At 47.6% G+C, this 23,843-nt stretch overlaps 1 protein-coding gene across 2 annotated transcripts; it reads left to right on the forward strand.

The window, feature by feature from the left end:
- The first annotated feature begins 5,229 nt into the window (after window positions 1-5,229).
- Window positions 5,230-23,032, forward strand: LOC307166684 (NXPE family member 3-like). Of its 2 annotated transcripts, XM_079885192.1 has the most exons (9): window positions 5,230-5,345; window positions 5,420-5,776; window positions 6,291-6,361; window positions 14,121-14,513; window positions 14,613-15,028; window positions 15,119-15,195; window positions 15,383-15,586; window positions 15,679-16,016; window positions 22,578-23,032. In XM_079885192.1, exons 2-9 carry the CDS (start codon window positions 5,731-5,733, stop codon window positions 22,770-22,772), a joined length of 1,740 nt encoding a protein of 579 aa, XP_079741318.1. In that variant the 5' UTR covers window positions 5,230-5,345; window positions 5,420-5,730; the 3' UTR covers window positions 22,773-23,032. The 2 variants fall into 2 exon arrangements, with proteins under 2 accessions (XP_079741318.1, XP_079741319.1); XM_079885193.1 differs by lacking the exon at window positions 5,230-5,345 and having other exon boundaries at window positions 5,696-5,776; window positions 14,194-14,513.
- Window positions 23,033-23,843: the final 811 nt, after the last annotated feature.

The raw sequence follows: 23,843 nt of genomic DNA on the forward strand, positions 1-23,843 counted from the left end.
TTTAAAAATAGAGATTCCAAGCGTTGTATAGACATGCGTTTCAAGTCTGTGTGACAAACATTCGCTGAGTTACAGGTCATTTTCTGTCGCGTTTCAGAATGAGTTTCACATTGAGAGAGACGGCAGAACGCGCATCATGTTTATTTTCTTTATTTTACGAAAAACACAACATTTTGTTTTTATTATGAGTGTACACAAATAAAAGAAGACATTTAACAGTTTTGAATGATGTACAATACAAGTATGTAAAATCAAAATCAACAGAGTATTTTGCACTGATATAAAAAAAAACGAGCAGATCACGCCGGCATGATTGTCGACCTCAGGGGGTTAACTATGAGCCGATCATAGCTAATAACAGCAAAGTTTCCCCTCTCTCTGGCCTCCTTCATAGCTGGAAACAGTTCGGCCCTCTTCTTCCTAATCTTGAGGAAGAAAATCTTCATTAACATAGACACCAGTGTTTTTGAGATGAGCTTTCGCCTTTGTGAGAATAAGTTCTTTGTCCTTGTAGCATAGAAACTTTACAACAATTGGTCTTGGTTTTGTTGTTATTTGCTGTTTCATGTTTCCAATACGTTGAGCTCTTTCAATTTCAATAGATTTCGGATCAATTTTAAGCTTGTCATTAAAAAATTCCCTCACCTTCTTCTCAGAGTCTGGCCACGATTCAAATGCGTTATCCTGGGTTAAGCCATCAATTATCAGATTATTTCTTATTGTGGATTGTAAAGAGGCCAGAGGCCTGGCCAGGTGATCCACTCGGCAAAATCACTCAATAGGAGGAAGGATTTGAATCCTGGATGGTTGAATTTATCTGGCATCAAAGAAAGAGATAAATCATTCCTTCTCAATGCTCCGCTTGCGCCTCCTGGTCTCTTCGTCGAGAGATTTCAGGAGGCAAAGAAGCAAGCGGCGACATTCCAAAAATGTATCTCATGGGGTATATCAGAAAAAATGTATATCAGAAATCTCATGGGGCTGCTGCCAAGGGACAGCCCCAGCCATGTACGTCTGGCTCCTCATACAGACAGACACAGAAAGAGAGTGTTGCCAACCGAGCTCCGCCACAACGTCATCAGGGCTCGAGGTAATACTCTCAACTGAAGCCCGCGAGCCAGAAAACGGATTTGAGGACCGTTATTCTGAAGAAACGGGCTTCGGGGCTTGAGGGCGCCCCCTTCGGGCCAATTACCAATTACACCTGCTCCTCCGCGGAGCCCTCAGGAAATCGACTTGTTAAACCCCGCCGTTCACAGCGCTTCGGGGTGCAACGATTTCCGACGAACACAATCCTCGACTTCCGCCCGTCAAACTAGCAGTCGCGGGGAGTTCGTTCTCCATAGAGAGGCCTGTAGAAAAATTAAGTCGGTTAGTTCCTGCCGAGAATTCGCTTCAGGACACCGAAGCTGCTCTTCAAAATACACCGAACGTCAGCCCCGAGAGGCTGGTTTCACTAGTAAAATTCCTGCACGCATGGGAAGCGCTACCCAATATATCTCAGTGGGTAGTGCATACCATTCGCAAAGGGTACAAACTACAGTTCGGGTCTCGACCACCGAAATTCAAGGAAATTCTTGAAACAGTGGTATCCCCCGAACGCGTGCAGGTTATGGAGCAGGAAGTTCAGTCTCTTCTGGCGAAGGAGGCCATAGATCTCATTCCTCCCGCAGAGAATCTCTGAGGACGGCATGATACCTTTTGGCCTGCTGCACATGAGACAAGTACAGTGGTGGCTCAGAACCAAGGGATTCTCCCCGAGGGGCAACCCTTTTCGCATGATCAAGGTTATGCGCAGATGCCTTCGTTCCTTGGTCATGTGGAAGAAAGCTTGGTTCTTAGCCCAAGGTCCTGTGTTAGGAGCACCATGTCAGCGCAAGATATTGTCGACAGATGTGTCCTGCACAGGGTGGGGGGCAGTGATGGAGGGTCGCTCAACCCAGGGTCTATGGAAGGAACATCATCTATCTTGGCACATAAACTGTCTAGAGATGTTAGCGGTTCTGCTAGCCTTAAGGCACTTTCTCCCAGACCTCAGAGGCCATCATGTTCTGGAGAGAAAAGACAATACATCGGTGGTCTCGTATATAAACCATCAAGGGGGTCTGAGATAGCACCCTCTGTACAGACTGGCGCATCAGATTCTTTTATGGGCCCAAGGGAAGATTCTCTCGCTGAGAGCAATCTATATTCCGGGCCATCTAAATGTGGGAGCAGACATCCTGTTGAGGCAGGGGCTGAGGCCCAGGGAATGGAGGCTGCACCCCGAGACAGTGCAGTTAATCTGGAGGAAGTGTGGCCAGGCGGACGTGGACCTGTTTGCGTCTCAAGAGAACTCACATTGTCCCCTCTGGTTTTCCCTCACTTATCCAGCCCTTCTGGGACTGGATGCCATGTTACAGCTGTGGCCGAGGCTTCGGCTGTATGCATTTACCCTGATCGCCTTGCTCCCGGGAGTTCTAGAGAAAATTCGCCAGGGAGGGGACCATCTTAAACTCTAGAGCTCCCTCCATGAGGAAACTATATGTGCTGAAGTGGAGAGTATTCACTTCATGGTGTACAGAGCACCAATTGGACCCAGTTAACTGCCCAGTGGCTTCAGTGCTGGAGTTCCTGCAGGGTCGTTTCTCGGCCGGCCTTTCCCCCTTCTACACTAAAGTTGTAGCAGTGGCTGCTTTCCATGTTCCTCTGGATGGCAGCTCACTGGGAAGGCATCATCTTATTACTCGTTTCCTTCATGGTTCTTGGAGGATGAGGCCTCCGGCTCAGGTTAGAGTCCCCACTTGGGATCTAGCTGTAGTTGTAGTATTAGAAGGATTATCCTTGGCACCCTTCGAGCCTCTGGAACACGGTATCAGACAAGTGCCTAGCCTTAAAGATGGTGTTTTTGCTGGCTATGTTATCTCTCAAAATAATAGGAGATTTACTGGCTTTGTCGGTTGCTCCCTCCTGTCTAGAATTTTCCTGTCTAGATGAAAGCTATTCTTTACCCAAGACCTGGGTATGTACCTAAGGTGCCCACTAATGTGGTCCGGCCAGTTGTCCTCCAGGCCATCCATCCTCCTCAAGTGTCGGCGGAACAGGAGAAGCTCAGGTTGCTTTGCCCAGTTATGTTAGGAAGACATCCCAGTGGAGAAAAACTGACCAGCTCTTGGTATGCTTCGGGCCCCCTAAGAAGGGCTGCCCGGCTACTAAACAGACCACAAGCAGATGGATCGTTGAGGCCATCTCTATGGCTTATGAGGTGAGTGGGCTGCCCTCACCTCTGTCAGTTAGAGCTCATTCCACCCGAAGCATGGCTTCTTCAAAGGTTCTGTGGTCGGGGGCATCACTCCAAGTTGTATGTGATGTGGCGGGGTGGTCCTCACCACACACCTTTGTCAGATTTTACAGCTTGGACCTTCCGGCGACTCCGGGGTCTCAAGCAATCATGTCCTGAGGTGTGCCTCATTTCACACCGGGACAGACTTCCGTCAGCATGGCGAAGAGGGCATATCGTTCCCCAAAGTGTCGTCATAGCGACGCAGCGCGAGTTCCCTCGAAAGGGAACGTCTCAGGTTACTCATGTAACCATGGTTCCCTGAGAAGGGAACAAGACGCTGCGACCCTCTGCCATGCTTCCGCACACCTGAGAGCGGCTTGCTTCAGCCGATCAGAAGGCTGACAGCAGGTGTGTCGCCGGCTCCCTATAGCTTCCGCATTCCTCCTGCGCGCGTCACGGAATGACGTTGCACCAATCAGGACTGGACTAAGTTGCACATGTGACTTCTGGAGCGCTAACGTTGAAGGGATTCCCCAAAGTGTCGTCATAGCGACGCAGCGTCTCGTTCCCTTCTCAGGGAACCATGGTTACATGAGTAACCTGAGACGATCTCTCGGCTCGATTTTCTCACAAATGTGTCCAGGTAGATTTTCTCACAAATGCAGTTGAGCAACTTCCTCTTCTAAAACAGTAGATGGCGCTAAGATAGGGGATTAAGCTGTAGGCAAAGGCATGGGGAAACTTGCCTTTGCCTACAGCTGAGGAAAATGACCGGTGAACAGGTAATTAACCTTCTTAAGGTTTTCTATTGTATAATGTATATTGCATATCTAGACAGAAATCCACATTAGCACTTAGTAGCAATTCACTCTCTCTAGGATAGGGGAAGCTATTTATCTATTAGCTGAAAGCTCTGCCATCATATGTTGCTTTTTTACATTTTTTTCTACATCGGACCCATGCAAAATGATTAGTGATTATGTCTACACTGAAATAATCTATTTCTTTCGTTCTCCATAAATTAATGAGAACATTTCATTTAATTGAAAGGAGGGTTTCATTTGTCTGTCCAAAATAATAATTTGGACACAGCATACGTCACAGGCAAGTTAAGAAACAACTGTACAGTATATTGTTTGTTTTGTTCATTAATTATTTTATTACATTAACAGTTAAGCTGACTGAATTCCAACTAAATAAAACAATAAGTGGGACCCTCCTTTCAATTAAATAAAATGTTTACAATTTATGGAGAATGAAAGAAATAGACTCGTTCAGTAAATGTAATGTTTTTACAAAAATGTAAAAAGCAACATGTAATGGCAGAGCATTCAGCTTATAGATTCCCCTATCCTAGAGAGAGTGAATTGCTACTTAGTGCTAATGTGGATTTCTGTCTAGATATGTAATAAACATTTTGCAAAAGAAAACCTCAAAAAGGTTAATTATAGATAAAGTAAGACAGAAACACACCTGTTCACCGGTCATTTTCCTCAGCTGTAGGCAAAGTCAAATTTCAAATCAGTGCTTCTCCCGGGAGACTAGCGCTAAATTAATCCCCTATTTTAGCACCATACTGTTTTAGAAGAGGAAGTTGCTCAACTGCATTTGTGAGAAAATCTGCCTGGACACATTTGTGAGAAAATCGAGCCGAGAGATCTCATAAAAAGTCAAGTGTCTCACAATCATAACAGAGAGATATGCATTTGTATGCACTAGATTTGGTATTTGTTCAAAGGTTACATGCAATTTGTAGGATGGTTTGCATTAATTTGTGAATTTATATTTGTAAAACACAATACATATTTGTTACGCCACTGCATTTTCACTCAAATTGACCTTTACTTGCACATTGCTTTCTGTTTGTTTGCGAGTCGAGTTTTCCTTTGCAAAGCAGATTGAGTTTGTTTACAAAATGCTAGATTTGTTTGCTTAATTATGGCACAATATTAACTCCATAGTGAAGTGGTTGAAATGCGTGTGTCTCACGGTGAATGCGTGAGACTTGAGAGCTCTGTGTCCCATGACCAAAACTGGATAGATGTGGAAAGCGTTCTGAGGCACAGAACAGAAAAAGGAAAAGGTAAAATGATAAGCTTGACCTATTTTATTGACCTATTTAACAACGGTTAACTTTGGTTCAACTTTGCATTTCAGGGCTCGATATTAACAGTTGTCTGCTTTCTGGGACAAGTTTTTTTTTTTTTTTTTTTTTTTTGAAGGGGAAGACAATTCCCTTACAAAAAAATCCTGCAGGAATCCTGAAGGACTGTGTAGGGACCATACAGGAATCCTGTAGACATTCTGTCCCCTGTTCTGGATTTTTTTGATTCCTGTAAGAGTTTTTTGTAAGGGTATGTGTAACTGTCGGTGACGTCACGCACATGCCCTCTAGTCAACACACACACTAACCATTCGAGGAAATCGCCTTTGGACTATTACTTTTACAAATACATATCTTCAAAATAATGCCTTCAAAAAATAAAATGGAACTTGAAACTCGGGAACAACACTGTAAGTTATTTCTGAATACTTCTTGGCATTTGTTTTTCTTCATGGACATAATATAAAAATAGTCTAATATATAAATAATGTATACATTTAATTTATGCCTTAATAATGAATTTGGTCGGTGATCAGCAAACAATTATTAAAAACAAAATAAACAAAACAAGAAAAAAATCCCCATAGACACTGTTTGGATTGCTGTATTTGGATTGTTGTAGGTTTATCCATAAGTAAAATATTATTTGTTTGGGGCAAAAATATTTGTCGTCGTTGATTGTTAAAATTGTATCGGTGCCACATCGCATATATCTTGCAATTTTACATTGTTGGTTTACTTAAAATAAATTAGTTCAGTCTTATTATTATTAACGCTATTTAATAATAAATATTAATCAAAAACATTGAATGGGTCGTGTTAAGTTACAAATGTGTAGCTATATAGTATATAGGCTAACCGAACATGGAAAACGCAATTTGTTCATAAAAAGTAAAGGACTGTGACGACACAATGCTTTTACAGTTCACAGGGAAAGATCACATGTATGGAGGTTTTATATGGGGTTGTGTCTACTGGTGATCATGAGTTGTCTGGTAAGTTCATTTAGCACAACTGCATCTTTTAATCAAACTAAATAATATATATGCTACAAGTGTATGGTTATAATTTTTTCCCAGTCGCATTGCTTCCCTGCTGGAAAAAAAAAAAATACAGAAATGCTAATAGATTCCACTACAAAACCATTACAAACCATCAGCAGTTAACCATTAAAACCATTAGCATCTCAAATGATGATGCTAACTTCACAAGAGTGAGTTCAAATGTTAATTTCCAGAAAGATCATTGTCTTATCGGGGAGTGGTCATTCCTCAACCAGTTCCTCCAATTTCTCCAGCTTACAGTTTCCCGCCAGCATTCCCAGCAAACACATTTACGTTGTGGCAACGTCTATGGCGCGTCTGCATTTCTGCATTCTGATCAAAGATGGATATCGCGGGATTCACACTCATGCACAGTGTTGCTAATAAACTGGATGTAATTTAAGTTCCCTTTTGTGGTCACTCCAAGTTACGTCGGATGACGACGAATGGGGTTTCGCTTAGAAAGCCTATCACCTTCGAGTATAGAAAACGAGCCAATGGCAAAGAAATGCCATGGGTCTGCCGAATTTGCATAGCGTAACTCCGCCCCACGCTGGGGTTATATAAGGAAGTATGCTGGCAACATGCAGATATGTTTTCGCTTCGGAGCCGAGAGCTATTTCTTCACTCCACAAGCCAAAATCCTGAGTTACTCTTTTCTCCTTTCATCTTTGAGACGAGCGAACTCTCCGGTGTCGGTGTGACGGCGATCTCCAGCGAGTGCACATTTCCCTGCTGATCTGTGCAGTAATCTGCCAGTTAGTGTGTTTCTCCCTGGTCGCTTCAACATCCGCAGAGTTTTTCCTCTCACAAAAAGAGCTTGCACGCGGCACGTCTTTTTAAAGATGCCTCGCCCGTGCACTTCTGGTTGTGGTCGCAATGTGTCTAATTCTGATGGGCACAATCGCTGCTTTGTGTGTTTGGGCTTAGATCACGCTAAAGCAGCGCTTGTGGATGACTCATGTTCTCACTGTGGGAATATGACCATCTCCACGCTACGGTCGAGACACAATGAGGTCATTTGAGTGAGAGTCCCCTCATCCACACCCCGATCTACTGTCTCCCCGAGAGGCTGTACTTCGGCTGGTAGCCAGGGTGACGGTGTGGAACAAACCGCCGATTCGTCCACGGTCCACACCCCCCTCTCCAGCGTTGGTACCCGCGAGTGTGCAGACTGAGACCGCTGGTCCCTCTACGGAGGCCCCGAGTATCTCTTTCGGCGCTCCAGATGAGGATGCAATGTCGATCACTGCATCACAAGGCGGGCAGGAGTCATCGGGAAGTGATGATTTGGCCGAGCTGTCACCTTCGGGTGTGCCAGCATTGCCCGAGTCAGATCCCGAGATGACGGCCATGCTTTCCCGGGCAGCTGCGGCCATTGGGCTCGAGTGGTCCCCGCCACCCGACCCTGTGTGCTCGCGGCTGGACGATTAGTTTTTGGGTGCGGCCACTGACCCTCGTCGGCGTCCAACCCCAATACCTTTCTTCCCGGACGTGCATGAGGAGGTCACGCGGTCCTGGAAGACACCATTGTCTTCTCACGATCGTTCGTCGACCTCCTCCGCCTTTCCTCCCCTCGATAAGGCTGCTGCTTGTGGGTACACTGGGGTTCCCCCGGTGGAACGTTCTGTCGCGATGCAGCTGTGTCCGGCAAGCGCTTCCTCTCGTGGTGACCCTAAACACCCATCCAAAGCCTGTAGATTTTCGTCTACCCTGGTGGCGAAATCTTACAGAGCGGCGGGACAGGCAGCCGCCTCTTTGCATGCCATGGCCATCTTGCAGGTCTACCAGGCCCAGATGCTCAGGGACATGCACGAGGGCAGGACTGACCCAGGGCTCTTTGATGAGCTGCGTGCCGCCACCGACCTTGCTCTCCGGGCAATGAAGGTGACCACACGCTCCCTGGGCCAGGTGATGTCCACAGCTGTGGTCCAGGAGAGACATCTCTGGCTGAACCTGGCTGATATGCGGGAGGCCGAGCGGACTCGTCTGCTCGACACCCCCATATCCCAGGCCGGCCTCTTCGGCGGTGCGGTCGAGGACTTTGCCCAACAGTTCTCGACCGCTCAGAAGCAGACTGAGGCTATCAAGCACATTCTGCCCAGACGGCCTGCTGCTGCCTCCACCCAGCCGTTGGCACAGAACGCTCCTCTCATCCCCCTCTGTCGCCAGACCCCTGCCAGAGCACGCCCCCGTGGGACGCTTGTCCTCCCCTGGCCTCCTCTGGCAGGACGCGCCTAATGGCTATGCCACCCTCGCCTGGGCCGGTCATTCCGCCTCGCTGCATCACCGACGGTACGTCTGTGGTTCGAATGACCCCCGCTGGCGCAGTTTCTGGGAGCCTGGCTAGAGCTCCCCAGACTGTCCCGCTGGGTCGCGAGAACTATCAGGCTCGGCTACGCGATTCAGTTCGCGCGGTCTCCTCCCTGCTTCTGGGGAGTCCGCTTCACTATGGTCGGTGGCAATGCCCCTGTCATGAGAGCGGAGGTCGCCACCCTACTGGCGAAGGGTGCGATCGAGACTGTCCCTCCAGCCGAAATGAAGTCCGGCTTCTACAGCCCTTACTTCATTGTACCGAAGAAAACCGGTGGGTTACGGCCAATCCTCGACCTGCGCATCTTGAACCGCTCCCTTCACAGGCTGCCGTTCAAGATGCTCACGGCCAAACGCATCCTCCAGTGTGTGCGTCCGCAGGATTGGTTTGCAGCGATCGACCTGAAGGACGCCTACTTCCATGTCTCCATTTTACCTCGACACAGACCGTTTCTTCGGTTTGCTTTCGAGGGATGGGCATACCAGTACGCGGTTCTCCCATTCGGGCTAGCCCTGTCTCTTCGCGTCTTCACGAAAGTCATCGAGGCAGCCCTTGTTCCCCTCCGGGAACACGGGGTTCGCATCCTGAACTATCTCGATGACTGGCTGATCCTAGCTCACTCTCGAGACCAGGTTTGCGAACACAGGGACCTAGTGCTCCGGCACCTAGCTCGTCTGGGCCTTCGGGTCAACTGGGAGAAGAGCAAACTCTGCCCCGTGCAGAGGATCTCTTTTCTTGGTATGGAGATCAACTCGGTCGCTATGTGCGCGCAGCTTACGAGCGAGCACTCACAGTCACTGCTGACTTGTCTTCGCCAATTCGAGGACAAGAGTGCAGTTCCACTGAAACTATTTCAGAGGCTCCTGGGCCATATGGCATCCACAGCCACAGTAACGCCGCTCGGATTGCTTCATATGAGACCGCTTCAGCTTTGGCTTCGCGATCGAGTCCCGAGGTGGGCATGGCAACACGGCACGCTCCAAGTCCCAGTGACTCCAGCCTGCCATCAGACCTTCACCCCGTGGACGAACCTCAGTTTTCTACGGGCCGGAGTGCCCTTAGAACGAGTTTCCCGTCATGTTGTTGTATCAACAGATGCCTCAACCATGGGCTGGGGCGGCATGTGCAATGGACATGCTGCCGCGGGCTCCTGGACAGGACCCCAGCGCCTTTGGCATGTCAATTGCCTCAAGTTGCTGGATGTACGTCTCGCCCTGCACCGCTTCCGTGCGTTGCTCAGGGGTCAGCACGTACTAGTCCGATCAGACAATACCGCGACAGTAGCGTACATCAACCATCAAGGTGGTCTGCGCTCCCGCCGTATGTCGCAACTCGCTCGCCACCTCCTCATATGGAGTCAGAAGCATCCGAGGTCGCTTCAAGCCATTTATATCCCGGGAGACCTGAACCTTGTGGCCGACGAGCTGTCTCAGCTTCGGCCTCTCCCTGGAGAATGGAGACTCCATCCCCAGACGGTTCAGCTGATTTGAGATCAGTTTGGGGATGCACAGGTAGATCTGTTTGCCTCCCACGATTCGTCCCATTGTGACCTGTTTTATTCCCTGACCGAGGGCACGCTCGGCACGGATGCACTGGCGCACAGCTGGCCACGGGGTCTACGCAAGTATGCATTTCCCCCAGTGAGCCTTCTTGCGCAGACTTTGCGCAAGGTCAGGGAGGACGAGGAGCAGGTCATTTTGGTTGCCCCGTATTGGCATAACCGGACCTGGTTCCCAGAACTAGTACTCCTCACGACAGCACCTCCCTGGCCAATTCCCCTGAGGAAGGACCTGCTTTCTCAGGGACGGGGCACCCTATGGCACCCTCGTCCCGATATTTGGAACCTCCACGTGTGGCTCCTGGATGGGACGAGGCAGGTTTGAGTACCCTACCACCAGCGGTGGTGGCTACCATCATTTCCGCTAGAGCATCGTCCACGAGACATGCCTATGCGTTGAAGTGGAACCTCTTTGTCAACTGCTGTTCTTCTAAACATTAAGAACCCACGAAATGCCCGATCAGTGTCGTGCTTTCCTTCCTGCAAGAAGGGTTGGAGCGAAGGCTGTCTCCCTCCACCCTGAAAGTGTATGTTGCTGCCATTGCTGCACATCACGATGCAGTTGATGGTAAGTATCTGGGAAAGCACGACCTGATCATCAGGTTCCTGAGGGTAGGGGACCTGCAGGCATTTTCGGTTGACGAAGCGTGCCTGGAATTCGGGCCGGCAAACTCTCACGTGATCCTGAAACCCCGGCCTGGATATGTGCCCAAGGTTCCCACCCCACCCTTTCGAGACCAGGTGGTGAACCTGCAAGCGCTGCCCTTGGAGGAGGCAGACCCAGCCTTGGCACTGCTCTGTCCAGTACATAGACAGAACGCAGTGTTTCAGGACCTCAGACCAGCTCTTTGTCTGTTATGGTGGGAAGCTGAAGGGAAAGGCTCTCTCCAAGCAAAGGTTGTCTCACTGGATAGTGGACGCCATTGCTTTGGCTTACCAGCAGCAAGGTCGACCATGCCCCCTTGGTGTGACGGCCCACTCCACTCGGAGTGTGGTATCTTCTTGGGCTCTAGCGCATGGCGCCTCGCTAACAGACATTTGTAGAGCTGCAGGCTGGGCGACACCTAACACATTCACGAGATTCTATAATCTCCGAGTGGAGCCAGTTTCTTCTCATGTACTCGCTTCAACTAGCCGGTACTAGATTCTGCTCAGGTGTCTTTGCTTGCTCGCCATTCCTCTTCTCGGACGGGATACGTGCGATATTTCCTCAGGTGAGCCTAATAAGCCCTGAGTCTCCTCCAGCACTGTCGACGTCAACGCCAGAGTTATGCCACCGGCAGCTTTCGCGCTTGGCTAGGTGCCTCCATGTGCATGGTTTCCCCTCTGGGCGACCCCCACATGTGTATTTCCACTGTAAGCCTCTCTGAGCATGTGTCTTTCCCTCGGCAAGCCACCTTGCCACCCCTGGGGTTGAAATATTCCACCTGTGGCTGGACACCCCAGTGATACTCCATATGCAGCCCCTCGGGGACATATGTGTATTCCAAGTCCCCCCCCCCCCCCCCCCCCTCGGGCTGGGCATAATTGCATATTTCCACTGAGATTTGCTTCCCAGTGTACCTTGGTATTCCTGTGTTAAGTAGGACTCCTTCGTCCATGCTAGTCTCACGACAGGGAGCTCAGACTTACGCAGGGCACTGGAAGACAGCCGAGGTGGCGTGATTAGACTGGGGACCCCATTCGTCGTCATCCGACATAACTCGGAGTGACCACAAAAGGGAACATCTCAGTTACGTATGTAACCCTCGTTCCCTGAGTAGGGAACGGAGACGTTACGTCTCCCTGCCACTTCCGCTGTACCGCTGGGAACACCTGAGTTCAGTCTCGGCTCCTCAGCGAAGAAACATATCTGCATGTTGCCAGCGTACTTCCTTATATACCCAGAGTGGGGAAGAGTTATGCTATGCAAATTCCACAGACCCATGGCATTTCTTTGTCATTGGCTCGATTTCTATACTCGAAGGTGATAGACTTTCTAAGCGAAACCCCATTCGTCGTCATCCGACGTAACGTCTCCGTTCCCTACTCAGGGAACGAGGGTTACATACGTAACCGAGATGTTCTGTTGCTTTTATATGAAAATAATTATAATGAACAAGACACCCATTTAATAACATACCAAAGACGTGTTTATCAATAATTTTTACGTTTTATAAATATATTTGTATAAATATGACAACAATCAAATAACCCATATAAATGTGTCCTAGTGCAGTCCGCCTTGCTCTGATGTCATGCTGACATATTGCAAAAAACTCTCACGAGTGCAAGGCAGACGTGTCGAATACTGCAGTCAAGCGCAGTTGCTCTCCACCGACTGCGCTGATCAAAAGCATGATGGGAAACGACTTGCTGACGACACAGCTTAATGTTCATTGGTTTAAACAACCGTGATGTATTGTTCTCTTTTAAACTGTTTGATTTTAAAACTCTGATCTCATGTTTTTATGTGTATAAATTATGTGTTAGTAGAATACGTAGAACATAGAATTGTAAGACGCGACAGGGCTGTAGCAATGTTGTTGCGCGACATTCAGCAACTGAGAGATGACGTTCTGACAATTTAAAAAAAAAAAATTTTGCAAGATAGGCCTATAGATATCTCCCATTTAGCATTTTATGTTTTGAGGTTAATTTTTAATTAGTCAAATGTTAGATAATTATATACTTTTAAAATATTGTTTATCTTTATTATTATTTAATGGGGCTATCAGTAAATTAGCCTAATTATAATCAACACCTAGTGTACACTTTGAAGAGTAACAATGACAGAAGGTTACGTTAATTCAACTTAAACTGCATATGGTAATCAAATTCCACTTTCAAAAGTCATACATTTGTGAAAAAATAAAAAATAAAAATAAACAAATATACAAATTTCTTTTAAGTATAATAAATAAAACATAAAAAGCAAAGATCAGAACATTTAATGAACAAAACTGGGTTATGTACATGACACTAAATCGCAGACAAATCAAATGAAAAACGAATTAGTGCGAGCGAGGCTACATTAGAAAATGAAGTTGTAGGTTGTGTTTGAATAATTGTGTTGTGTAATAATAATAATAAGTCAGGCAGAAAATCCAAACGTGTGCGAAAATCCATCGGCCTCAAATATGGCTTATCATTTGAACCATGTAAGTAGAAACTTAACATGACTGCTCACTCTAACGTTAACCTATATAAATGTATGCTATTATTAGGTGCATATCGTGTTTGTGCGGAGTATGGAAGCATTGCATGACATGGAGGCGCCGGCATGATCACTGGCATTTAACCACGCCCGTCATTTTTGGTCTTACATCAGTAGCCTAATACATCATTCGAAACTGATTATTTTAGGATTTGTGTGCACTCACAATAACTAAACGTTGTGCTTTTGTAAAATAAACTAAACAAACAGGATGCGCTCTCTGCCATCTGTGAACTTGAGTGCGTCAAAAAATAAACCAAAACTCAGCGTGAACTTTACGCGCAGACATGAGAAATACATCTTTCGAAAGCTTGAAATGTCTATTTTTAGATGACAAATTCAAATGGAAAATAAATATTCTAAGATTATGTTATGAAAGCATAATACCTGTATACAGCACTGAAGATATCAATGTGCTGAAAGTGTGCTGTCTGGCAATCAATTGCCGTGTTCCACGCATATTTCAGACACAGGTCGCACCTGATGGCGTTCCCATAGCATCAACGTTATGATGCATTGTCTCATTTCCTTCTCAGGGAACCGGGATATATACATATCCCTAGACATTTTTAAATTAATAATCTACAAGCATGATTCCTACATAGACAAAACTTTTGATTAATAACAATCTTTGTATTTGTAGGTTATATGGTCTTATACAGGTAATGAAAGGAACAAACACCCTCCACCCAGCTTTTTGTCTCTGCACTTTGCAGGAATATATACAAACTCCACTTCTCCTTCAGTACTCAGTTCAGAAGAGTCAAGCTCATTTTACTCTGAAAAAGGAATCAATTTAGATGACTACTCCAGGTTACAGCAAGATGTGTACTGGGCCGGGCCTGACAGAGCAATCACAAATGTGTCCATGAGTACTAGTCCAGACCACACCAAATTCATCATTCAGAATCTGAAAGAGAGCTATCAAATTGGTGAGGAGCTTTATGTTACGGTGCACGCAAAGGATTTTGACAACAAATCCAAGCATTATGGAGGCGACTTTTTTCAAGCCAAGCTATTCTGGTCTAAAACTAAGGTCAGTTATTGTACACATTAGATAACTAAAACTACTTGCCTGATTTATTTATTTCCCTGGGTCAGAGAGAGTTGTTATGAGAATGTACTTCTGTCACAGGCCAGTGTTTTTGGGGAGGTGGTGGACCTGCTCAATGGCTCCTACTCTGTACGTTTCCTCTTGCCGTGGGTCGGCAAGGCACAGGTGGCTGTGCGTCTAATTCACTCCAGTGAAGCTGTGCAGGTCCTGAAGCATCACAGAGACACTGACTCTGACAGAGTTTTCTTTAATGGATATTTTGAGGGACCAGGACCAAATAAGACCAGGCTGAGTGAACATGTGATGTGTAATGTAAAGTGGGACAACAATGGACTAGAGCATATGGGAACAGAAGACTGCTGCTGTGAATACAACGATTCCCGTGCCAGAGAAACTTGGCACTGTCAGAGACCCAAATCGCTGCCATGCAGTGCCCTTGTGTACCACTCTATGGGTGGTTATAGAAACCGCCTGACTAATAAGGAGAAAATGCTTATGTGAGATTAAAGAACACTTGATTGACTGTTTGTTTGATATATTTGATGCATTGATGGAAGGTAGAATGACAAACATGTTCTCTTTGGCAGGAATCAATCTAACAAAGGTATCAATGGAGATAAAAGGATCATCAACATTTTTCATTCAGAGGGAAATGAAACTATTGGTATGTTGGTCAATGGTTTAACCCATCAGAATAATACAGTACAAGGAGGCAGATATGTTGGGAATGGTGTTGCACATAATACATTTTTTGACATTTAGACAATGCAAGTCAAATAAAATCTTCTGTTCAGGCAAATTTTTGAAAACTTGTACCTTTGACACAGAACTTTCATTTACTCGTCCTGCAGAAGTTACAGAGAAATGTCACCCTGGTTTACACACTCCAGTTCCAGCTGGCTTTTACTTGAATGATGTGTGGACGTCATTCGTCTGTAGCACCCGCCATTTTACAACCCAAATGACAACAGAGTGCCTGAAAGACAAACACATCTACATGATGGGAGACTCTACTATCAGACAGTGGTTTGAGTTCTTTGTGAAAGCAATACCAAGTGAGATAAATAGTTGCTTATTTGTTCATTAATTTTGTTCATCAATTATGTATACAGTGCATAGATGCATTAATTGTGGGTCTGTTTTTCAGCCCTGAAGCAGATGAACCTGCATGTCCAATATCAGTCAGGGCCGCTCATAGCAGTGGATGTGGATAACAACATTGACTTACACTGGAGGGCTCACGGCGTTCCTTTGCGCACTCTGAAAACAGCATTTGCTGATCTGCACTACATCAGTAATGAGATCAATGATCTAGCTGGAGGACCCCACACAGTCATTATGTTCAATCTGGGACCCCATTTCACCACGTACCCTCTGGATTTCTTCACCCATAGAGTGTTGAGGATTCGCAAAGCTGTTCTAGCATTGTTACAGCGGGCACCTGATACAACTGTTATAATCAAGACTGTCAACACTGGCTATAAGGTAACGTTATAGGCCTTCATCACACTTCAAAAGCAGACGCCTCAAATAGTAGCGTAAAATCACTTCTGCTGTAGCTTGGATCAATGGCAGTACCTGTGGCACAGGATTGTTGTGATTTATTTATGTACTGTTAATCACAGATATTTCATCAACAAATCAACTTCAGTTTACTATCATTAAGAAAAGAAAAATGGTCTCATGTTATTCCGGCACATATTTCATGATTTAAAGAGGAGCGCACAAGCCCACTGTATGTCTATGTGCAATACTTCAGAGTCTGATTACCTTTTTTATTTTAAATAAATACAAGAATAGAATACAAACAACATATCACATTAAAGACCATTAGAATTAGACAATGTTATACTGTACATCCCATAAAACATTAATTGCATTGCTTTCTTGCACTCTACTTTCTAATACAATAATTAAGTACTGGATCAAATTTAAGTTCAAATAAAGGAACATTTCCAGCCCAGAGTGAAATATTCAAAAGTAACTGGTTTTGTTATCTTAAAGATGAACTAAGTAACTTTTTTTTACCTTAACTGAACAGCTTCGGAGTCATTGGAATGGTTATATTACTTATTTCGGGTTGAATGGTGGTCGTTTCGCACCCCCCTGGTGCCCGTGAGCGGAAAATACGCACTTGCAACTTTGAGCCGGCGGGCCGCCGGCCGCCGCATCAGGAAGTCTCGCGTGATATCAGGTCTCGCGATGTAAACAATTGCTTTACGGCCAAAAGAAATCTGCTAAAATGCTGTCATTATTGCGCTCCCTCACGCTGTTCGAACCCGAATGAAGAAGACGTTTTAAAGAATGTCCCATCTGCTTTGATGTCGTTGATCTATAGCCTCTGGTGTCTGAGAATCACCAACGAGTTTTTACAACAGTGTTGTCAAATATCTATTCCGAAGCTGTGGGGGGAGCTCTAGAGAGAAACCTGCGATCAAAAAGCGAGAATACAGCGAAGAAATCCCGAAGCTACTGAGTGCTGCTTTAAACGAGTCTTATTCTCAAGGTTTGTTCTCTTACGAGAGGTTCTCTCGTATTGCGTAAGCTTGCTTACGCTGCGGGAAAAGGCGTCTTTTCTCGAAATACTGAAGCCAAAAATTATCCTTAATTTTCATATATTGTCAACGCAGTGCAGCTGCGGCCAGCTGAGCTAGAGCGGCATAGAGCGCGACTGCTTAAGCCTACCGGTGAGCCCGGCGTGACGTCACGCCCAATGAGGGCACGCGCGCGCCCTCGCGCGTCATAGCCCGCCAGAATGGGCGGCGTCAGAGCGTATAAAAGAGGGCTCGGAGGCTTAAATTCTCTGATTTCTGTCTTTTCAGCGAAGCACTCGCATCGCTGTACTCGAGGAGAAGCCATCGCCGTTGTCCTGAAAGGAACAGCATCGAGCCAGCTTAGGACAGCCTGAAGAAGCCGGACGATTCCTCGCCGCCTTCAGCCTGCCGTGCCAGCTCCGCTATCCGGCGATATCCTTTCTGCTCGCTTTGTGTGTGTTTTTCTTCCTCAGCACATTCTAAAAGAGCAGAGGCGTTGTTGCAAATGCCTCGCACCATGTGCATGCGCTCAGCGACGGAGACCGCCATTTGATTTGCGATCTCTGCCTGGGCCGAGACCACGCAGCCGTCGCTTTGTCTACGGGCGGCTGTGAATTCTGTGAAGAGCTCTCGATGTCGACCCTGCGGGCTCGACTCGCCCTCTTCACGGAACCCGCTCCACCTGTCTCTGGGCCGCGCAAGAAGAAGCGCCGCTCTCAAAGACCACCGGAGCCCGAGATTCGAGTCAGGATTTCGCCGGAGCCCCTCCCGCGAGCCTCGCTCTCTCCCTCTCTGCCCCCGCTTACCGACGCGCAGCCGACGGCTCTCGCCCTCGATGCCGTCGCTACAGGGGATGAAGCGGAGGATGACGCAATCCTGGGCAGCTGCTCACTCATGGCGTCGGACAGTGAAGGATGGTCCGGTTCTCCCCGCTCCGCCTCCTCTTCCGCCAGAGAATCAAGTAGGACCCATGCCAGTGTAGACGCGGAACTACTCCGCCTCCTCACCATGGCAGTCGAGCACCTGGGTCTCGAGTGGTCCCCGCCTGTGGTGCCCGCACCGAACAGGCTCGACGGGTGTTTCCTGCCCAGCCGCCGTCAAGCGCCAGCGTCCAGGCCAGCGCCCTTTCTGCCAGAGCTCCACGAGGAGTTATCTAAGTCGTGGAACGCTCCAGTTTCGGCCAGACTTCACTCTCCGGCTTCATCGACTCTCTCCCGCGTGGACGGAGCCGCGGAGAAGGGATATAACCAGATCCCACCGGTCGAACAGGCGGTTGCAGCGCACCTTTGCCCCCCATCCGCGAGATGGCGCTCAAAGTCTGCCCTCCCGTCCAAGGCCTGCAGGACTACTTCGGCGTTTGTCAGCCGCGCTTTCTCCGCCGCTGGTCAAGCCGCCTCTGCCCTGCACTCAATGGCGGTTCTTCAAGTTCTCCAGGCCGACCTCCTCCGCCAGCTGGACGAAAAAGGCCCGGATAAAACCGTCCTCACGGATCTGCGCAGTGCGACGGACCTCTCCCTTCGCACTACGAAGATAGCGGCCCAAGCCATCGGTCGCTCCATGGCCTCGCTCACCGTCACCGAGCGCCACCTGTGGTTAACGCTAGCCGACATGGGGGAACAAGAGCGGTCCGTTTTTCTCAACGCCCCGCTCTCACCCACCGGTCTCTTCGGACCAGCAGTGAGTGGCCTCGTGGACCGTTTCTCGGAGGTGCAGAAAGCGTCGCAGGCCATGGACCTTTTCCTGCCTCGCCGCTCGAGTTCCGCTGCAGGCCGCTCTCATGCACAGCCTCCTGCACGCAGCTCCGCTCAGCGTCCTTCTCGACCTCCGCCTTCGCAGCAGCGCCAGCGCGGCCGCCCCAGGTCCCGCTCCACCAGCCAACACAGGCCGCCTCCCCCGCGGGGTCCCCGGCCTAGAGTTTCGCTGAAACCCGAGCCTGCGAAATCCTCCTAGCACTCGTCGGGAGGAAAAGACGGCTGAGTCCCGCTGCGGCCGGACCACCGTCAAAGCGCATCTGTATTCCTCTGCCAGTCCCCTTAATAAAGGCTACTGCAGTAGTGTTCTCCGCAGCCAACGAGCCAGTTTTTCAACTCTCTCACCTGCATACAAACGCCGTTTTTACGGCGAACCAGATAAATCACAGAAAGTGCATAAAATCTGGTCATCCGGCTCACGCCGACGGTGTCATGAGTGTAGTAAACATGCCCACGCCCCAGTGTTCATTGCTACACACAAGCACAATCTCCCCTGTGTATCCTACAGAGCACACTCACATAAAGCGCGCTATTGCCGCTCGAGTGTTAGATGTAGGCTGTGTGCCCACGCCCCAGTGCTCACACCCGCACAATGCTCGCTCTGTCCCACACACTCAGGGTCCAGTTCTCGCAGAGCCCTCTGCCACCGGCCGTGTGTTGAAAAAGAGCCCTGTGCCCGCCACTCGGCGTTCGCGCTCTCATGTAAACACTCCCAGCACTATCACTGCGCGTCTCGCGCCTTCGCCGCTGCAGGTTCCCCGCCCCGCGCTGTGCGGCGAGCGGGACCCAGAGGCCATTCGACCCCTAGCCATGAGTGCGAATGCATGGAAAGCTATTCCAGGGGTGTCGAAATGGGTGCTGAACACGGTCATGAAGGGCTATTCGCTTCAATTCGCTCACCGTCCCCCGCGCTTTCGCGCCCGGGTCGAGACGCAAGTGAAGGCAGATGCAGCCCATCTGCTTCACATAGAAATAGCGAAGTTGCTGCGCAAAGGGGCGATAGAACGAGTTCACCCTTCTGTTACAGAGGCAGGCCTTTACAGCCGTTATTTCCTCGTACCCAAGAAGGGCGGAGCGCTCAGGCCTATATTAGATCTGAGATATTTGAACAAAGCGCTCATGAAACGACCGTTCAAGATGCTCACAACCAGGCAAATCCTCGCGCAGATTCGCCCGGGGGACTGGTTTATTTCTCTCGATCTGAAAGACGCATACTTTCAGATTCAGATTGTACCCCGTCACAGGCCATTCTTGAGATTCGCCTTCGACGGCCAGGTATATCAGTACACCGTCCTGCCGTTCGGCCTGTCCCTGGCACCCCGTACATTTACGAAGTGCATGGACTCGGCTCTCGCTCCCCTGGGAGCATCACAGGGATCACTCTCGCATCACAGGGAGTGCGAATTTTGAATTATCTGGACGATTGGCGCAATCGATAGAGGAATTTTTCTGGGGACTGGGACAAGAGCTCACTAACCCCCAGCCAGTCTATTACTTTTCTGGGAATAGATCTGGACTCGGCGGATATGACGGCCAGACTGTCAGCGCAGCGCGCGCGCCGCGTTCGACACCTCGCCGCGTCCATTCAAGTGGGCAAACGTTTCCCTCTGAAAACTTTTCAGAAACTGTTGGGCCATATGGCATCAGCCGCAGCAGTCCTGCAGCTGGGTTTACTGCGAATGCGCCCGCTTCAATGCTGGCTGAAATCGAAAGTACCCCGCAGAGCGTGGACTTCGGGCCGGGCACGAGTCAGCGTGACCCAGTGCTGTGTCTCAGCCCTGCGGCCCTGGCTGGCGGCCGAATGGTACCAGCAAGGGGTGACGATGGGTGTCATCTCACACCGCAAAGTAGTATCGACAGACGCGTCCAACATGGGTTTGGGAGCGATTCACGAGGGCAGTCCGATCTGCGGCCCCTGGTCGGATACGGAGAAAAGCCTTCACATAAACTGTCTAGAGATGCTGGCGGTCGAGAAAGCTTTGAAGCACTTTCTACCACTCCTACGAGGACACCACGTGCTAGTTCGCTCGGACAACATGTCAGTGGTGTCTTACGTGAACCGCCAGGGCGGAATCAGATCCGGTGCCCTGCGCGCCCTCACAGAGCGCCTCTTGTCATAGGCTCAGGGCTCGTTGCGCTCCCTAAGGGCATCGCACGTGCCCGGTCGCCTGATCGACGGCCCGGACAGATTGTCCAGGGACAAGGTTCCCCCGGGAGAATGGGCTCTACATCGACAGACAGTCCATTCTCAAACCGAAACACGGTTATGTCCCCAAAGTGTTAGGCACTCCGTTCAGGGCCCAGGTTATCTCCCTCTCTGCCCTGCCCCCGTCAGGCAGTGAGGAGGGTAGTAACCTCCTTTGCCCGGTTAGGGCATTGAGGTGTTACATAACGTGCTCTGCAGCCTTCAGGCTCTCAGAGCAGCTTTTTGTTTCGTTTGGAGGGCGCACCAAGGGTCTCGCCGCTTCGAAACAAACACTGTCCAGATGGATAGTGGACGCTATCGCAGCAGCTTATGCGTCAAAAGGTCTGCAGTGCCCTTTGGGCATACGGGTCCATTCCACTAGAGGCATGGCCTCGTCATGGGCATGGTCCAGCGGAATTTCCATTCATGACATTTGTGTGGCGGCGGGGTGGTCCTCCCCCTCTACATTTGTTAGGTTTTATAACCTGGAAGTCCCCGCCCTGCAGGCTAAACTTCTGTCAGTCTAGTCGTGTTCACGTCCTGCTCATATACGCAGGCTGTGTCATCGATTAGCTCGCCTGTCGAGCTGCACTCTCAGGGTATCTGTAATACATAGACCGGCCACGCCGCTCTCGTTTTTTCCCTATGTGTGCTTATGAACATGTGTTGGCCCGCCCTGCCGGCCACCTGTTATTTCACCCCTATGCTCCTCGGCTTCCGGGAGTATATGTGAACGTTAGGCGCGCACGGCGTGGACAAGGGGTTCCCGCAGCGTAAGCAAGCTTACGCAATACGAGAGAACCTCTCGTAAGAGAACGATACTGGTTACTCACGTAACCTCGGTTCTCTCTAGAAGAGGGAACGAGTATTGCGTTCCCTGCCGTGCTTAATGCCACTAGCTCGTGTCGCTTCATTCGACAGAAAACAGAGAATTTAAGCCTCCGAGCCCTCGTTTATACGCTCTGACGCCGCCCATTCTGGCGGGCTATGACGCGCGAGGGCTTAAGCAGTTGCCGCGCGGCAGCCAATGAGCGCGCTCTATGCCGCTCTAGCTCAGCTGGCCGCAGCTGCACTGCGTTGACAATATATGAAAATTAAGGATAATTTTTGGCTTCAGTATTTCGAGAAAAGACGCCTTTTCCCGCAGCGTAAGCAAGCTTACGCAATACTCGTTCCCTCTTCTAGAGAGAACCGAGGTTACGTGAGTAACCAGTATCGTTTTCAATGATGGGATAGTATTGTATTTCTATTCTATAACTTATATCTCTATATCTCTTAAATATTTGATCTCTAATGGAAGATTGTACACATGGTAGGGTATCGTTTAAGACTAAATGAACCATTTGAAATATTGACGTTAATTGTCAAATTTTTACTTTAATTATCTTGACAAAATTAGCAACCGTCCATCCATTGACAATAATGCAGGTGGAAAATTAATTACACTACTAATAGGAAACGGATGTGACAATATGCGGACTGTGATAAAGGTCTATAGAGTAACAAGTGTTCAAATAATTAAAGCACTCTGTGATGATATTATGGATAATTTTGTGTTTCTCTGTCTTTATAATAGGATATTTTTGGCAGTGACTGGTATTCTCTACAGTTGGACAAAATTCTGCACTGGGCTTTTCAGGATGTTGGTGTTTATATTCTAGATGTGTGGCAAATGACCGCATGTCACTACAGCACAGAGAACATTCATCCTGGCCCTATCATCATTAAAAATGAGATTGACATTTTACTCTCTTTTATTTGCCCTTACTGAATTTAAATGAAAGTATCTTGACAATTTTGTTCAATAACTGTTATTACAAGATTAAAAACCGTCTAAAAAACCTGAAAAATACTGTTTGACTTCCATGAGTTGTAATTAAATTTTCCAAAATATAAACCACTTGAATTCTCAACTACAATAATTTTCTTAGATAATGGTTTAGTACGTCAGAGACCTCATTTTTTGTTTTATCATCCTCAAATTGGAAAAGCAACTTCTTTGACTTACTAAATAAACCTGCTGTCCGTGTCATTACAGTTTATCAAACAACTTTAATAATAGCTTTAATAATAATCAGTTTATTTGTAATGAATACACTAAAGACTATGCAGTGATTATTTTTACATGTTTATTACATTTCTGTATCAATTATTTCTTAAATACTTCTGTTAAATAGATAGCACTGTTAATTCAGTTTGTTTCTTTCAAATATTGTATTTGTTACTGTTTGTTATTTGCAACATTGGTTTTATTTTTAATAACAGATAAATAACAAAATAATTATAATAGTAATTATTAATAATAAAAGAATTGGAGGAAAAGATGAAAAGAAGAATTGTTTTATAATCAAATTGTTACTGTTACGAAGCATGGGAGTCATTCAGATCCAAGTGCAGCTTGGCTTTATTAAACAGAGTAGTCACCAGGCAAGGGTCATACACCAGCAAACACAACAGAGAAGATCAGGCAAAATCATGGTCAACAAACAGGCAGGATATCAGGACAGGCAGCAAACAAACAGGATACAGGAACCAGGAAGAAGATCAGGAACAGACAAGGTCACAGCAGGCAGGTGTATGGTGTAATCAGTCCAGGGAGATGCATGATGGGAAATGGAGTTCGTAATTACCCAGGGAGTGCGTGGCTAATCGTGACAGTTACACTTTGAATCGTAATTTAATCAAATTGTGAATATCAATATATACATTTTATATATTCATTTTATTTTTTGCAAAAACTGTTTCCATTTTACCATACTTCAGCTGTATATATATATATATATATATATATATATATATATATATAGATATATTATTTATATATATATATATGTGTGTGTGT

Source organism: Squalius cephalus, assembly GCF_949319135.1.
Source record: "Squalius cephalus genome assembly, chromosome: 11".
NCBI lineage: Eukaryota > Metazoa > Chordata > Actinopteri > Cypriniformes > Leuciscidae > Squalius > Squalius cephalus.

Excerpts from the sequence above, each read along its gene's own strand:
- LOC307166684 (XM_079885192.1), top strand. The coding sequence starts at position 5,731 with ATGCCTTCAAAAAATAAAATGGAACTTGAAACTCGGGAACAACACT. Across the intron at positions 5,777-6,290 it reads TGAAACTCGGGAACAACACT|TTCACAGGGAAAGATCACAT; the intron begins GTAAGTTATTTC and ends ATGCTTTTACAG. Across the intron at positions 6,362-14,120 it reads TGGTGATCATGAGTTGTCTG|GTTATATGGTCTTATACAGG; the intron begins GTAAGTTCATTT and ends TTGTATTTGTAG.